At 40.0% G+C, this 16,503-nt stretch overlaps 1 protein-coding gene across 24 annotated transcripts in view; it reads right to left on the reverse strand.

Annotated features, from left to right (window-relative positions):
* NFXL1 (nuclear transcription factor, X-box binding like 1) overlaps nucleotides 1–16,111 on the reverse strand; it is a 58,317-nt gene extending 42,206 nt beyond the window's left edge. For 3 of the 24 annotated variants that reach the window (XR_014812405.1, XR_014812397.1, XM_084971980.1), the window contains exons 1-7: nucleotides 15,502–16,042; nucleotides 11,773–11,949; nucleotides 6,920–7,029; nucleotides 4,254–4,387; nucleotides 789–967; nucleotides 394–555; nucleotides 188–288 (exon numbers count right to left, since the gene is read on the reverse strand). Coding sequence is in view for 12 of the 24 variants with exons in the window: in XM_084971980.1 (XP_084828106.1) it covers nucleotides 188–288; nucleotides 394–555; nucleotides 789–967; nucleotides 4,254–4,387; nucleotides 6,920–7,029; nucleotides 11,773–11,949; nucleotides 15,502–15,685 (1,047 nt within the window). In the remaining 12 variants the exon portion in view is untranslated. Of the gene's footprint in view, nucleotides 1–187; nucleotides 289–393; nucleotides 556–788; nucleotides 968–4,253; nucleotides 4,388–6,919; nucleotides 7,030–11,772; nucleotides 11,950–15,441; nucleotides 16,043–16,079 lie in introns of those variants that run through there. The other 21 variants (XR_014812408.1, XM_021100583.2, XR_014812406.1 and 18 more) reach the window with 11 other exon arrangements.
* Between the last annotated feature and the right edge of the window lie 392 nt (nucleotides 16,112–16,503).

Here is a 16,503-nt window from a genome sequence, read left to right on the forward strand (position 1 = left end):
GTTTGAGAAAAAAATTTTCCCCATAATTAAAATATTACATTGAAAAAGCTTCCTAAAACATGACTATAATTCATCTGAATTGCTAGTCTTCCTCTTTCATCCAACTAAATCTAACTGGCATTTCTAATTGTTTGTGCTTCTTTACAATTTAGCACCCACTCCTCAAAGTATATATATATATACTTACTTGATCACAGTGCCACAGTGGACTTGCACAACTTCTTTCAGCTACTTGTTTGCCGCAGACACACTTTTGTCTGCTAACTCTTGGACACGGCGGACAACTTCCTAAAATCAAAATGGTAAGTTAGGATGGAGCATTATTAGAAAGGCAACTGAGACTGCTCTGACGTTTGCTTAAGGCAGGAACACCTAACAGGTATGACCTTTTACCTGCATGACAAGGATTTTCACATTTATGCTGTCCACAAAGCAATTTCCGCCCACATGGCAGCTGACAGGACCATTCTTTAGCACTACACCGGCGAGGGATAGGTTTTGCTTTCTTACAGTAACAAGTGGTTGTGACCATTTTTGGACAAGGGGGGCAGGGACCTAGAATCCAATGAAAGGAAAAAAAAAATCAGAGTCAAAAGTTAAAATTTTCAGCTCCTACCCCTATCAGTAATTTCTAAAGCTTTCTTTACGGACACTTCCTAAAGAGGCAATCCCCGTCAATATTTTCTTATATAAACTTAAGCGCTGAGTTCAACTTCTGCCATTTTTTTGCTTTGACATAAGAAGAAACGACCTTCCACAAACGATTAGAAACAGAGTCGATAACTCACCTGGATGGCAGAGGAGTAAACACTTATGGCCACAAGGAGGTTTAAAATCTCTCTCGCATACTTGGCCGCATGAATGAGGTACAAGCCATGGATCTAAAGGTGGATCTTCCACTTTTCCACAATAGCAATAGTACCTACTAGGTGTGTCAGATCGTCTGTATTCAAACCTACATTTTGGACTACAAAGAGGAATGAAATTACTCAAGTTAATTTCACCTACAAAAGTGACATGAGACAGGAATATAAGTATACTTAATAATGGAGTACATACAATCAGCTTTATGTTAATGTAACCTCTGCTCCCTCATGATGTTTGTAAGAAATAAGATTTTACTGAAATTGATTTCAACCATTTATAACAGCTCTGTCCAAAAATTTCCTGAGATGATCGAAGTTCTCCATATCTTCCATGCTCAACACAGTAGCCATTAGCCACACGGGACTAGTGAGGACCTGAAATGTGGCTAATACGGAAAACAGAGGAAGGAACAATTTTCTATTTTATAACTTTTAAAAATTTAAATAACTACATGTAGCTAGCTGCTACTGTATTAAACAACACATGTCTAGAATACAGCTACAAAAAGAAAGCAGTATTAGCTTTCTACTAACCATCTGAATTTTATTCTTGATATATATTCATTTCAATCATATAAAGCTCAATGTTTTAAGTCTGGTTGGGTGTTCTACAAATAAGCAAAACATATTAGCAACAGCAAGCAGAAGAGAGAAATTAGGTTATAGGAAGGTAGTACAGCAGCAGGATATATGACCTACAATCTAGAATTAAGGAGGAAAGTATATGAAAACATATAAAAGAATTTCCTATTTTTCAACATCTAATACAAAATAGATATATTTCAAATGTGCCCAAGTCAAAGAAAAGTTCAAATACTATTTCATATTCTCTGCTAAAGCAGAAAAATTTTCACCTAGCAAGTGCTAATATTCAGCTCTATCAAATTCATCACAGATCACTTCATTCTCAAAAGATCCTCTAATCCTACATCCCCTAATCCTCTAATCCCCAAATGAGTAGTTAGTATACTATATTAGAAAAAGTTCACATCATCATTTAAATTTCTTTTGTTATCATATACAATATATTTTCATTCTCCTGAGAACATGTTCTGTTTCCAAATAAACACATATTCAGAAAAACACAAATTATTATAAACAAAATTATTTATTTGTTCTTATAATTAAAAATCAAAAACAAAATACCTTGTCTCATCCAGAATACAAAAAATGGAATTCTGCTGGAAAAGTTAAAACTTCCTTTACTAAAGAAAAATTACTAAACTTAGATACAAGTCCTAAAAAGCAACTCATCACACCTTAAAACTATCCATCAACATTGAGATTGAATTTTTCCAGGAGACTGGGGCAAGTGAAGGCAACAGGTGCACATGCATGAGCTTTACTGAAAATTATGGCATGGTAACAATGAAATATAACTATGCCACATCTCATTTATACACAAGCAACAGTTTAGCAGAAAGATGTCCATTTTAAATGTTTGATTTCCACAAAACAACTAATTTTAAAACATTAAGGAGTTCCCACTGTGGCTCAGAATAACCGATTACTATCTATGAGGATGTGGGTTCAATCCCTGGCCCCACTCAGTGGGTTACGGATCCTGCGTTGCTGCAAGCTGCAGTGAAAGTCACAGACTTGGTTCAGCTGGGATTTGGCACTGTTGTGACTGTCACGTATGCCGGCACCTGCCACTCCAATTCAACCCCTACCCTGGGAACTTCCATGTGCCATGGGTGCGGACAAGAAAAGAAATAAACTATTAACATTTTTATCAAATTCTACCTTCATTTTGATGATTGAACAAAATGTGTCCTTAACCAGGACAGCCATTTATTTTCTTTCTGAAAAAACGTAAAATATGGAATGTCAGGATTGCTACACATTTGACTGAATTTTTTGTTCCTTTTAGATCTAGAAGTCGTAGTTCACTCCTCTATTAGCTGGTATTTTCTACCCCTATGGCAAAATGACTACATAAAATAGAAGTGAGAATAGCAAGAGTGAGAAAAAGAACAAGAAAAGTTTAAATCTCTAAAATTAAGCCAGAATGTCTAAGTCTGTACCTATTAAACACTAAAATTCTTTCACAAATAAATAATTTATAGTACCAAAAAAAAAGACTTTGAAAAATACACTTTTTCAGAGAAGCTAATATTCAAGAGAAAAATGTATCTCAAGGTAGTATTATGGAGTTCCCCTTGTGGCTCAGTTGATAAACCAAACCAGGATCCACGAGAATGAAGGTTCGATCCCTGGCCCTGCTCAGTGGGTTGGGGATCTGGTGTTGCTGTGAGCTGTAGTGTAGGTCATAGATGTGGCTTGGATCCTGCATTGCTGTGGCTGTGGTATAGGCCAGCAGCTGTAGCTTCAAATTTGATGCCTAGCCTGTGAGCTTCCATTTGATGCAGGTACGGCCCTAAAAAGCAAAAAAATAAAAAATAAAAGTAATACCATAACACAAACCTCAGAAAAACAGAAAAAGAACTGAATTTAGACATGAGGAAACCTAGTCTACAAATCCTGGCTCTTCTTAAAAATAAGAGAAGTCTAAACACATCATTTTGCTTTAATTAACTTCAATATCCCCTTTGGTAACATGGGAATGAAACCTTTCACAGATGGCAGAGAAAAAAGTTTGCAAAGTAGTACATCTAAAATGTTTTTAAAAACTACACTACCACAATTTTACAAATGTATCAGTATTTATGGTAATAAGAAGAAGTCTAATGTGGATCCATATTTTCTGAAGCCTGGATCTTATACAATTTGGGGGCCTCTGTTAAAAAAGAACATAAAATTACAAATATAAAATTCATAAAAGGGAATAGCTGTGTGAACCCAGAGTCCCTAAAGTTTATCCTTCATTATGTTGACAGTAAATCTACCCTCTGGGTTGCCAGTATGGATATATTTTTTATTGTCTTTCTTTAGCAGAAATAAAAAATTTCCACTACCCAACTTTTCCTGGAAATGTAACAAAAGTTGAAGATGAAATAATCACCAATAAGACAAACTAACCTAATAAATGTAGAAAGAGGATAACATTGGTAAGCCTGTTATCAAAATATAGATGAGAGTCCTATGGAATGTGATACTAATACATACTAACAGGAATTCCTGAGAGAAGTACCAGAATTATGATGGATTCCAGTCCTAAATAAATGAAAGTTCTTTAAAAAGGACAACTAAGTTGTTTTGCACGGGGGAAAAAACATTAATAAATCATTAGTCTGAATGATTTATTAGTTATCAAAAGGAATTAGTAGTTACACAAATTAGGAGGTGGGGATTACAAGGTCTCATATCTTCACAAATCAAATGACTAAGGCCAAGCATGAATACTGATACTGCCAATAAAGGAACTTAGGAGCCACCATTTTCATTTATTTTACAACTAAACATTCCAACTAAATTAAGACTTACCAAGGCCAGGGATAATCTCTCTTTCCAAAATCATCATCCGTCAAAGGAGAAGATACCAGAAACTGGCTGTCTTTAGCCCACTTCTGGATACAGGGCATGTGAAATATACAGAAACAACCTGAACAACTCCAAACCTAACATAAACATATCAGAAATTAACAAGTATGCAATTATTTTTCTGTGATAATTCCATAATACTATAAAATAATCACCACACTTTGCCAAGGTGGAGGGGGGAGGGAGTGGGATAGACTGGGAGTTTGGGGTGAGTAGGTACAGACTATTACATTTATAATGGATAAGCAATAAGGTCCTACTGGATAACACAGGGAACTATATCCAATCTCCTGGGATAGACCAATGATGGAAAGCAATATAAAAAAAGAATGTATCTACATGTATGCCTGAGTCACTTTGCTGTACAGCAGAAACTGGCACTTTATAAATCAACTATACTTTAATAAAATAAAATACATGAACCCCCTTTAAAAAAATAAAGAAAAATATACACCACACTAAACTATTTCAAGAGTTACCTAAGGATTAAAGAAATTTTCCTTTTCGTGTAATAGAAAAGAAGTCCTTTTTAAAAATTAATTTACACGTAGAATATTTTAAAGAAAATTAGTGTTAATCATCTAGATTTATTCAGCTAGAACATTCTAGACAGTCTGTAATTTTTTGGTATATATTTTAAACCTAAAAAAAATGAGGTCATACCATACTGATTAATATGTAACTTTATAGCATTTTAACATAGTATAAAGAAAGGAGTTCCCTTCCTGGCGCAGTGGAAACGAAACCGACTAGGAACCATGAGGTTGTGGGTTCGATCCCTGGCCTTGCTCAGTGGGTTAAGGATCTAGCATTGCCGTGATCTGTGGTGCAGGTTGCAGACGCAGCTCGGATCTGGCATTGCTGTGGCTGTAGCATAGGCTGGCGGCAACAGGTGGGATTATATCCCTAGCCTGGGAACCTCCATATGCTGTGGGTGCAGCCCTCAAAAGACAAAAAATAAATAAATAAATAAACAAAAAAATCCATAGTATAAGCATTTACCCTTACCAAATATGTTCAGATAACATGATATTGATTGCTGTATAATAGATACTTTGTTGATTTACTACCATAATTTAATTTCTGGTTGCTAGACACTTAGGTTATTTCTAATTATAAATAGCACCACGAAGAGATTCTTAAACACAAATATGTACATATAATCTCTGTGTTGCTCTCTTGTTATATACAACCTATTTAATGCTAAATTCTAAAAATTAGATGAGTAAAAAACTTTGGAACGTATATATGCAACTTAAAAGCTTAAGAGTAACAGTAAATTTATGTTTTAAACCATCCAACACTTTGCTACACCTGACAAAAATCAGTTCTCTTTTCGTCATGACATTTTGCAGCTGTTTCAAATCAGACAGGGAGCATACTACATAAGCTGGCAAGAACACTGAAAAAAAAGAGCCAACTTCTCAGTCTGAGTTCTCCCCTAAAGCAGTACCTGAGAAAAGAACTGGGATGCAGAAGAGGACAAGATAGGAAAAAGAAAAGGCCAATAAACTGTTGTATTGTTGAGCTCATTATGGCCAAGGGCCAAAGCTCAGTCCTGCTAGGGATGCTCTGAAGAACCAGGTAGAACATGCCTAGGACTACCCCCGCCCCAGCCGCTAACGAAGAGGGAGGCTGGGGCACTCATCCCCCAATTCCCTATGGTGGGATGCTGCCCCAAGGGACATTAACTCTGCTGTGCTTCCTCACTACACCCACATACTGGCTGAGTTAGTGCCCAAGGAGAAAGCACTGGGGTAGGAAAAAAAAAAAAAATCCACATACAAGTGTTTAAGGTGGGAATGTATCCTCAGGCAGAGCCTATTCATCCACTGCAGCTCAAGTCAGTAAGACAATCAGATGTGACCCAGGGCACCAGAGGCACCTGCATCCACCATGCTATCCTATCCGACATAGGCTACATTCCTGATTCACTATACATGACCAACCTATTTCACATCTGAGCAGCATTTCTCTAGACAATGCTGACATAAGAGCATTTATCTGAGGTCTGAATGGTGAGTCTATTCATTTCGGTCATCTCTTCCCCTTAACTGCTTTATTAATGCCCGTTACAGATATATAACTTCATCATTAGGCCATAGTGTCTCTAAGTACCTGAGTTATCTCTGAATCCATCTCTCCCCATTAACCCTAGCCACGTTCCACGGTGCCCTCCATGCAAGAGACATTCACTAAGAAACCATAAATGTCACTGCTAGGCTTTACTTCCTTGAAGGCAGAGAGCATATCTATCTTTTTTAAACCTGCTGATAGTACTGAAATATAGTTTATTTAACATTCCAGTATTTGTGGAAATCTATAAAGCACAGATGCTAAAAGTGCATTATCAAATTGACAAATGCATTGAAACTAAAAATACTTGCTTCAGTTATATTAATAGTGCTAAAAATATTGATTGCTCATTTAGAGGTATTTTTCTTTTAATTACAGATTCCCAAAATGAATATTAATTCATAAATGAAGTTCTCACATGAAGTATTCTTAAACAAGAATCAGCAAAAAGAATAATAAATGGTTACATAATATAAACACAAAATAAGATATTTGGAAGAGATCCATTAATCTAGATAAGAAGAAAAACTTACTGCTTGGTTTCTCTTCACTGAAGCAATACAAATTAGGCATGTCATAGCCCCTGCTTGAAAAGCTTCATTTACATACTGCTTTGTGCGCTCTAATTCACGTACATCTCCATCTTGAAATTCAAAAATTGAAAACTTCAGGTTAAGCCACATTGGAAAATGACACAAGCTCACTAAGAGCACCACATTATAAGGGAACTGTTTAGCAATATCAACTGCTCAAAATATAGCTGAAAAAATGAGACGTTTAAGAAAAACACAACCAGTGAACTGCCAAGAGGTCACATGCATCACATCTTATGTACTTGACTCAAAAGCAATTACCCCAGCATTCTCTCAGAGTACACCTGCTTTCAGAGCCACAGGCAACAGCAGCAAGATGTCAAATAACAAGGGAAAGCACACCAAAAAAAGCAAAGTGAAGGGAACTGAACATCAAAGCTCAGCAGAGCCATTTAGCCTAAACATATGAATATGCATATGAGTGTGTATGTAAGTGTCTACGTGTGTATGTGGGTCTCTGTTTGACACACAGTTTATTCTTAGTAAAAATCTGTTGAATGAAAAGATCCTGAGATCAATACAATGATCTTATTTTATTAAACATGCCATTTCTGCTTAAAAAAGAAGCATAAACTTCTTAGAAAAAAATTACTAGCCTGTACTTTCTCTAAGCAATTATTAAGCATTTATTGCTAGGCACTGTTTGATTTATATTTCACGAAGATTGAGTAAGCTATTTTCATTTTCATTTTACAGTTGAGAAAGCTAGGCACGGAACACACTTTGGAACACAGGGTGACTCCAAAGTGAACCACTATGCTAAGCCTCGGCAAGGGGAAGGCCCAAGAACTAACAGCACAATGAAAGGCAGAACAACTACCCCAAAGCACAATACCAAAAGGACAATAATCTGAGCCACTTTAGTGTAAAAGAAATAAACCTACAGGCCTTTAGTACAACAAAGACCATCCAACACAGGCTGACTGAGCCTCCAAGAAAAGTAGACCAACAGCATAAACTATCATAAATACAGATAGTTTATCATAAATACTTAGCATGGCAAAAAAATAGTACAAACCAAAATTTAAGTTAAAAAAAAATTTAGGAGATCCTGTCATGGCTCAGCAGAAACGAATCTGACTAGCTCCCTGAGGACACAGGTTCAATCCCTGGCCTTGTTCAATGGGTTAAGGATCCAGCACTGCCATGAGCTGTGGTGTAGTTTGCAGACATGGCTCAGATCTGGCATTGCTGCGGCTATGGTGTAGGCCAGCAGCTATAGCTCTGATTCAACCCCTAGCCTGAGAACCTCCATATGCCACGAGTGTGGCTCTACAAAGACCAAAAAAAAAAAAAAAAAAAAAAATTTAAATAAATAGGACACTTGGGCAATCCTTTACTTTCTAAGATCATCCAAGTAAACATAATACTTACAAAAACTTGCTCTACCATAATACACATACAAGCATAATTTAGGATATTAAATAAAATATAAAATCACTCCCTACACTATAAAATACTATAAAATTACTAACGACAATTGCTTTAGTTTAAAGAAACATTAAAGTTTAAAGAGAATTCTTACAGGTAAACTTAATAAATATATCCTATGCACTTATTTTGCTTTTTGGCATAGTTGGCTCTAACGAATGTGTTAACACTTAAAAATTTCATCTGGGAGTTCCCATTGTAGCGAAGTGGTTAACGAATCCAACTAGGGACCATGAGGCTGCGGGTTTGATCCCTGGCCTTGCTCAGTGGGTTAAGGATCCAGCGTTGCCGTGAGCTGTGGTGTAGGTTGCAGACACGGCTCAGATCCTGTGTTGCTGTGGCTCTGGCGTAGGCTGGTGGCTACAGTTCCGATTGGACCCCTAGCCTGGGAACGTACATATGCCGCGGGAAGCGGCCCTAGAAAAGGACACGGACACACACACACAATTTCATCTAATTTAACAGCTAACATGTAAAATAGAATATAAAACAAAAGATAAATAGGTTTTAATAAAATAAAGTCTAACCTTACATGTATAAAATTAGTTGAAAATTTCTTTGAAAACTATATTAAAATCCGGCTACAGCAATAAAATGCAATGCCCTAGATGGCATGGCAGATAGCATGGCATTTGAAGTCATGCATTTTAAAAAGATCACTCTGACAACTGAAGAAAAATGAGTGTGAGGAGACCAAGACTGGAAACATGAAGTACCAGTCAAGAGATAGTTACACAGATAAAGCCAAAAATGTTCTTGAGGCCGAGTTCCCCTCGTGGCCCAGGGGTAACGTACCAGTCAAGAGATAGTTACACAGACAAAGCCAAAAATGTTCTTGAGGCCGAGTTCCCCTCGTGGCCCAGGGGTAACGAACCCGCCTAGTACCCATGAGGAACCGGTTCAATCCCTGGCCCTGCTCAGTGGGTTAAGGATTCGGCATTGCTGTGAGCTGTGGTGTAGGCTGGAAGCTACAGCTCTAATTCGAGGCCTAGCCTGGGAACTTCCATGTGCCATGGGTGCGGCCCTAAAAAAAGGACTAAAAAAAAAAGTTATTGAGGCAAGTTAATCTGCCTATATCAGTTTCCTCTTCTTTAAAATAGTAATAGTAATATCTACCTCACAGAGTTATTATGTGGATTTAATCATATTAAACAGCTTGTGGGGGGCCTGAATTAAGGTAATGATAGTATGTCAAGAGAAATAGGGTAGTTTTACGAAATTTAGGACGTAAAACTCAGTAGGACTGGGTGACAATTAGATTGTACTGCTTTTAAAAGTCAATGATCACACTAAGATTCTGAAGCAAAGAGTGCTGTATCTGAGGAGCTGCCTGACACGGGCAGCGGGGAGGAGTGGTAGAGAATAAAACACACTCATGCCATGTGTATGCCATCCCTGCTCCCACATTTCTGGCTTGAGTGGGTGACTGGGAAGACTGTGGCATTATTAATATAACTAAAGAAAACAAGAGAAGAAGTTATCTTTCAACATATGTTTGTGTTTCCATGGTCCAACAAGACAGAGAAACCCATCAGGAAGCTGACCATTCAAGTCTGAAATCTGAGAAAAGGAAAGGTATAAAGGCTGCACTCAGAAAGAAAGAACGAACTGCTCTGATAAAGTTCTGGTGTTCACTTCACTAACGTGAGCGGGGAACCATCTCATGACCCTGGCATTTACTGTTCTTAAGTCAGGTGATATGATTTCCTTACTTTGGCAGGGGCGAAGTACAGAACACAAAGGAATGGAAACCAAAACATTTACGGATTTAATATAAGCCAAGAAAAATTGGCTGAACACTGTAAGATGAAAGCCAGATTAAAAATTGAAAAAAGCCTTGGGAGTTCCCGTTGTGGCACAGTGGAAACAAATCCACCCAGTATCCAAGGGGATCTGGGTTCAATCCCCAGCCTCATTCAGTGGGTGGGGGATTCAACGTTGCTGTGAGCTGTGGTGTAGGTCGCAGACGGGGCTCGGATCTGGTGTGGCTGTGGCTGTGGTGTAGGCCGGCAGCTGTAGCTGATTCGACCCCTAGCCTGGGAAGGTCCACATGCTGGGGGTGCCGCGCTAAAAAGCCAAAAAAAAAAAAAAAAAAAAATTTAAGAAAACTTACAAATGATAAAGGTTTTCCAGACACTAGGCAGAAACACTGCATCACATCCCTGAATGTCCTATTTAAAAGTAAAATCTGTCTCTATTTAGAATGGTTGGAGTGAGGTGTTCTTGAAGCAGGAAACTTGAAGTTACTTTCTATGAAGTCCTCTAAAAGCAAGAAATCTCCTAACCTTAACACTCCTCTCCATCAGCTTCTACCTGGCTGAGGCAGCCTTCCTAGTCACGCTTCTTAATCTGAACTCCTTGGCAGATACAGTAAATTCCTTAGAAAACTTTTTGATGATGTGTACCTATGCTCATGATGCCATCAATAAATATGCTCAGGTAACTAATGCTGATAATGCATGCAAGAATGTTTCCAATAATGACTTTAAGCATAAAATATGGCAAGTGTAAGAGCATTTGCATTTGAAATAATCTATTTTTAAACTTAGTACCAAATCCGTCACAGTAACATCACTTTGGCCCTTTCTCTCCTGACATATGTGGCTTTAAGAGGAACCTAGATCCCATTGTGGCTCAGCGGAAACAAATCTGACTGGGATCCATGAGGTCACAGGTTCAATCCCTGGCCTTGTTCAGTGGGTTAAGGATCTGGCATTGCTGTGACTGTGGAGGAGGCCAGCAGCTGTAGCTCTGATTTGACCCTCAGCCTGGGAACCTCCATATGCTGCGGGTATGACCCTAAAAAGACCAAAAAAAAAAAAAAAAAAAAAGAGTAACCCAGATATATGTGACTAGATACATCAAACCTGAGGAAACTTAGATTTTTTTTTTAAAGTATAAAAAATGAGAAATTGTAAAATAGAAAATAAAGGAATAAAGTCAATAAATGAAATTGACTTCAAGACACATTTAACATGAGGAAAAAGAGAGAGGAATGAAGAATAGATTTAAAGAGTATTCAAAGACCTAAGTCCAATCAAATCATAACCAGAAACAACTTGACCTCACTCATCTCACAGAGAGCTTTGGCACCTCCCACCCAGCATTCTAATGAAACACCAATGAAACACAAAGAAGAACTTCTAAGGTTCTAGAAGAAGTCACTGCCATTCTATTAGCGTCTATTAGAAAGTTTAGCATTTTGCAACACATAACTCAAATTAAAAATTCAACTCTACAACATAAAAATGCTCATTCTTAAGATGCAAAAACCTTTCCATATAGAGTAAAGGTGCTAGAAAAAGTCAGGAATATATTTCTACTGATGTAATAACGTCAAAATTTAAAAGATCGCACAGTACCTGTCTGAGTAGCATACTTTATAAATGTATTAGCAACTATTTTTCCTCTTTTTCCTTCAAAATCGTCATCTCCTTCTTCTTCAGATGAAGAGCTAAAGTGTTCTTCAACAAGTTTTTTGGCTGCAGCTTGATTAGCCTTTTTGATTTCTTCAAATTTCTTTTGAGACATTACCTCTGCTTAAAAGGAAAAAAAAAAAATGAGTTTCATTTCTGCAAAATTCTCTCTCAAAAAGCAAAGCATGCTGTACCAACACATCATTTTTAAATAGATTTAAGTCACCTCTGGTGCACTCTATTCTATCATCCACAAAAAAAAAAAAAAAAAAAAAAAAAGTATATTCAAATTTCTTGTCACACAAGAGAATACCACAATGAAAACTTTCATTTTTGTTAAATATTCTGCTAAATGCAGCTAATTGTTCAGAAAGCATGACTATCAAATCAACTTTTAAAATTACAAAAGTATGATAAAGTATCAAAACACTGCTGGTCAACCTCAAAACAAGGACATTAACAAAAATTAAAATGAGATGTTTAGGCGTTCCCGTCATGGCTCAGTGGTAAATGAACCTGACTAATATCCATGAGGATGCGATTCAATCCCTGGCCTCGCTCAGTGGGTTAAGAATTCAGCACTGCTGCAAGCTGTGGTGTAGGTCACAGACACAGCTCAGATCCCGCACTGCTGTGGCTGTGGTGCAGGCCGGCAGCTAAGCCTGGGAACTTCTATGTGCCGCCATGGGTGCGGCACTAGAAAAAATAACAATAACAATAATAAAATAAAATGAGATGTTTAAAAACGAATGGTACACAGTGAATTTTAAGAGATGGGACACATACCCACTGGGAGCACATCAGAATCAGCAGAGGTGGGTACTTTTTCAAACCATCCTCTTCCATACGACAACCCAGGATGGCAATGGCCCACCAAAGACTTTCCATAAGCAATATTCATCATACAACCACTATGCTTAAAATCTGCTTCTTAGAAAGCTCAAGGACGTTTTGTCTTTACTAAAATGTGGTCACAGGAGTTCCTGTCACGGCTCAGTGGGTTAAGAACCTGACTAGTATTCATGAGGATGAGGGTTCGATCCCTGGCCTCACTCACTGGGTTAAAGGATCCTGTGTTGCCATGAGCTGTGGTGTAGGTCGCAGACTCAGTTCGGATCTGGAGTTGCTGTGCCTGGGGAACAGGCTGGCAGCTGCAGCTCTGATTCGACCCCTAGCCTGTGAACCTCCATATGCCACAGGTGTGGCCCTAAAAAAGAAGGGAAAAAAATGTGGTCACAAAACATAATTATTCAACAATAATTTAAAATGTTACTAACATGGAAGATGTACTTCTTACAACAATTTCATCCCCAAAAGAAATGTTAAATAAATTTGGGAGCAGTTCTTCTACTATTCTCTCTGGCCATGACTTTACTTCTTTTTTTTTTTTTTTTTTTTTTTTTTTTGGCTTTTCTAGGGCTACTTCCTGTGGCATATGGTGGTTCCCAGGCTAGGGGTCTAATTGGAGCTGTAGCCACCAGCCCACACCAGAGCCACAGCAACGCAGGATCCGAGCCTCGTCTTCAACCTACACCACAGCTCTCGGCAACGCCGGGTCCTTAAACCACTGAGCAAGGCCAGGGATGGAACCTGCAACCTCATGGTTCCAAGTTGGATTCGTTAACCACTGTGCCACGATGGGAACTCCACCTGTACTTCTTATACTTATTTTGTTACATGGTTAAATAATAATGCAAAAAGAATTAGATTACTTCATAGCACATTCTCAATGAGGCTTCACAGTCCTCAAGACCAAGGACTAATGCTTGAGAATTTTCTTCAAGCATTAAGTGTTAATAAACTCTTCTGGACAGCAACCATATTACAAGAAAGGAGCCACAAACATCCTACATTGATCTTAATTCATTAGTGCCCATAATAATGCCACTTTATGCCTAAAACTGATGAACCTCTACTAATATAAACTTTCTTATTTTAGGAGGCATATTTGTACTTAATGACGTTTTATCTGTTAGTTCCCTCATGAAATGTTTATCCTTTTCTTGTTGCTGAGACTACTCAGTATTCCAAGTAAAATTGGAGGAAAATGTACAGGGCCTACACAGGACTGAGTACTAGAAGAAAAGTAATTGCTGTAGGATATATGACTCAAAATTTCATGTACAATATGATAAATATCATTATGAGAAAGAGCTCTTAAGAATACATTTTTAAAAGGCTGAATTAGACATAATAATAAAAAAAAATCCACAACCTGATTAATAGACCCACATAAGATCATCTCAAAGAAAGTTGACAAAGCAACCTCCCCATATATTATTTCTTTCACTCAAATCTCAATTATCCAGCTCAAGAAGGCCTGCTTTCCTACTCACCAGAAAATCCAAGAAAGTCTACCAAAACTGTTCACACTGCCCCCCCACCTCACCACCACCACTCCCCAAAATTCACTAACAAAGGGAATACCACCTAACTTTATCTTAGAACACACCCAGGGGAGTTCCTATCATGGCGCAGCGGAAACGAATCCGACTAGGTTTTCGGGTTGCAGGTTCAATCCCTGGCCTCGGTCAGTGGGTTAAGGATCCAGCGTTGCTGTGAGCTGTGGTATAGGTCGCAGACAAGGCTCGGATCTGGCGTTGCTGTGGCTCTGGCGTAGGCCGGCAGGTATAGCTCTGATTAGATCCCTACCCTGGGAACTTCCATATGCCGAGGGTGTGGCCCTAAAAAGACAAAACAAAACAAACAAAAAAGAAAACATTCAGAAGTTTAATCTGCTCCTCTCCTCCCAAAAATATATTCCGAGCACAGCAATACAATGATTTCAGGGCTTATTTCCCTTAGCCTCCTACACTCTTCCATTAGTGTGGACAATTGAGAGTTAAGTGTGTGCTCTCAGGCTCCACCAAAACACTGCTTTGGATGAAGGATACTGACAAGCAGGAGGAGGCCACACCAGACAACCCAGAAAAGGACACAAAATTTGTGACGAGGAACCACAGTCGAAAGTACCACAAACTCAAGTGCTTACAGGACAAAGACAATTAAAGTTACTAAACTAAGGCAATCAAATCAAGATGGCAAATGACAAGTGGCCACAGAAGTAGGAGACCCAATGAGAAGTGGAAAGCCTAAACCCATTCTAAATGGGATTTCTTCGATGTTGCCTAGCTGGCTGTTCCCACGCGACAGCCACAAAGTTTCATTTTCCAAGAAAAGTAGATGATAACCAGACTGTTATGAGATTTTTAAAAAGAAAAGAAAAAACAAAAATACTACTGGCAACCAATTCAGATTTAATTCACTGTGTCAACCAAACCAAACCAAACCAAACCAAACTAAAGGCTAAATCAGATTCCTCCCCTCGGGGGGTGGGGGGGGGCACAATTTGCAACTTTTGGTCTAGACACTTAGCAGGCAAAAAGAGTGAAAAGAATACTGGATGGGGAAATAACAAATATTCCTATCACTTAAAATGATGAAAAAAGTCTGATGGGAATCAGCCTAGAATGAGCAGCTTCCTGAAAGGTTTGAGAAATGAGGCTAACAATAAACTCCGGAAGAAGAAAAGAAATGAATGGGGCAGAGGCAGTTCTGACTATCAAATGTCTTAGCAGGCATCCAAGTGAGCCCCCCGACAAGTTCCATTCTCACCACTGGCTACGGAAGTCTGCGGCGCTTCAGATCCCCAGGGGCTGCGTCGGGCTGAGCTACCTGCAGCCGAAGCGGTCGCGGCTCCTCCCGGGCTGGGGCCAGGACCAGCAGCGCCCACCGACCCCTTCTCTCGCCCTCCTCCGGCGCCGCGGAGATGGACTCCATTTCCCGAGGAGGGGGCCGCAGTGGCCCGTCCACGGGCTCGGCCTCGGCCACCGGCCACCTGGCGCCAGGAAGCGTCCATCCCTGCAGGAGTGGGGAGGGGGGGAAGAGTGGAAGGAGCGTGAGCGCGGTGGTGTTTAGACGGGGAAAGGAGAGAGCGGGGGGAGCCGCTGTACGGGGCAGAATGAGGAGGGTCTCCGCAGGGCAGGGACCGGGTCGCGGCCCTGTCTCTCCCAGAGGGCGAGTCCCCGCTAAGCCCGGGCTCTGGAGATGGATCGAAGAGAGAGAGAACTAGGCAGAGAAATGGACTGCGAGGCAAGGAGCATCCAGCGCCGGAGAAAGAGAGCCGTAGAGGGGGAAAGCGCCTCCTCAGCCTCAGGGGTAGCGGGGTGACAGCAAAACTGCGGACAGACCCCGCGGGTCCCTCCAGGAACCAACTGTGGTAGCAAACCCGTTGAAACGCTACGTCTCCTTACCGACGGCGCCCGCCTCCAGCGACTACAACTCCCAGAAGCCCCAGCCCAGGGCTCTCAGAACGCGTGGCATCACAGGCCGCTTCCTCATCCGGGACTGTGTCTGTGTGTTGAGGCAGAGTGGAGGCTGGGGGCGGGGTTGGGGTGGGGGTGGGGTGGCAGAAAAGTCCTCTGAGAACCCGCGAGGACTGAATCGGATCGTCAGAAACTACAATTCCCGGCGTGCTCCGGGGCTCGGGAGAGGTGGGCGCCACAGAGAGAGCGCAAGGTGGGGAAGTGGGCGGGCCCTGAGGCTTTTGGGATGCTTGAAGATTCTGCTGCTTTCCCGCAACTGCCCTAAACCCAGCAGGGTATCGGGAACATGTCCCAGGGGCCGATAATTGACTGTCCGCCATCTTTAGCCTTGTTTTCTGGCTTTCTGCTGGCA

This window comes from Sus scrofa, chromosome 8 (genome assembly GCF_054392235.1).
Source record: "Sus scrofa isolate SSC_HxYL_T2T_F1_AM1 chromosome 8, Sscrofa_HxYL_maternal_Yorkshire_Landrace_v2.0, whole genome shotgun sequence".
NCBI classification, from domain to species: domain Eukaryota; kingdom Metazoa; phylum Chordata; class Mammalia; order Artiodactyla; family Suidae; genus Sus; species Sus scrofa.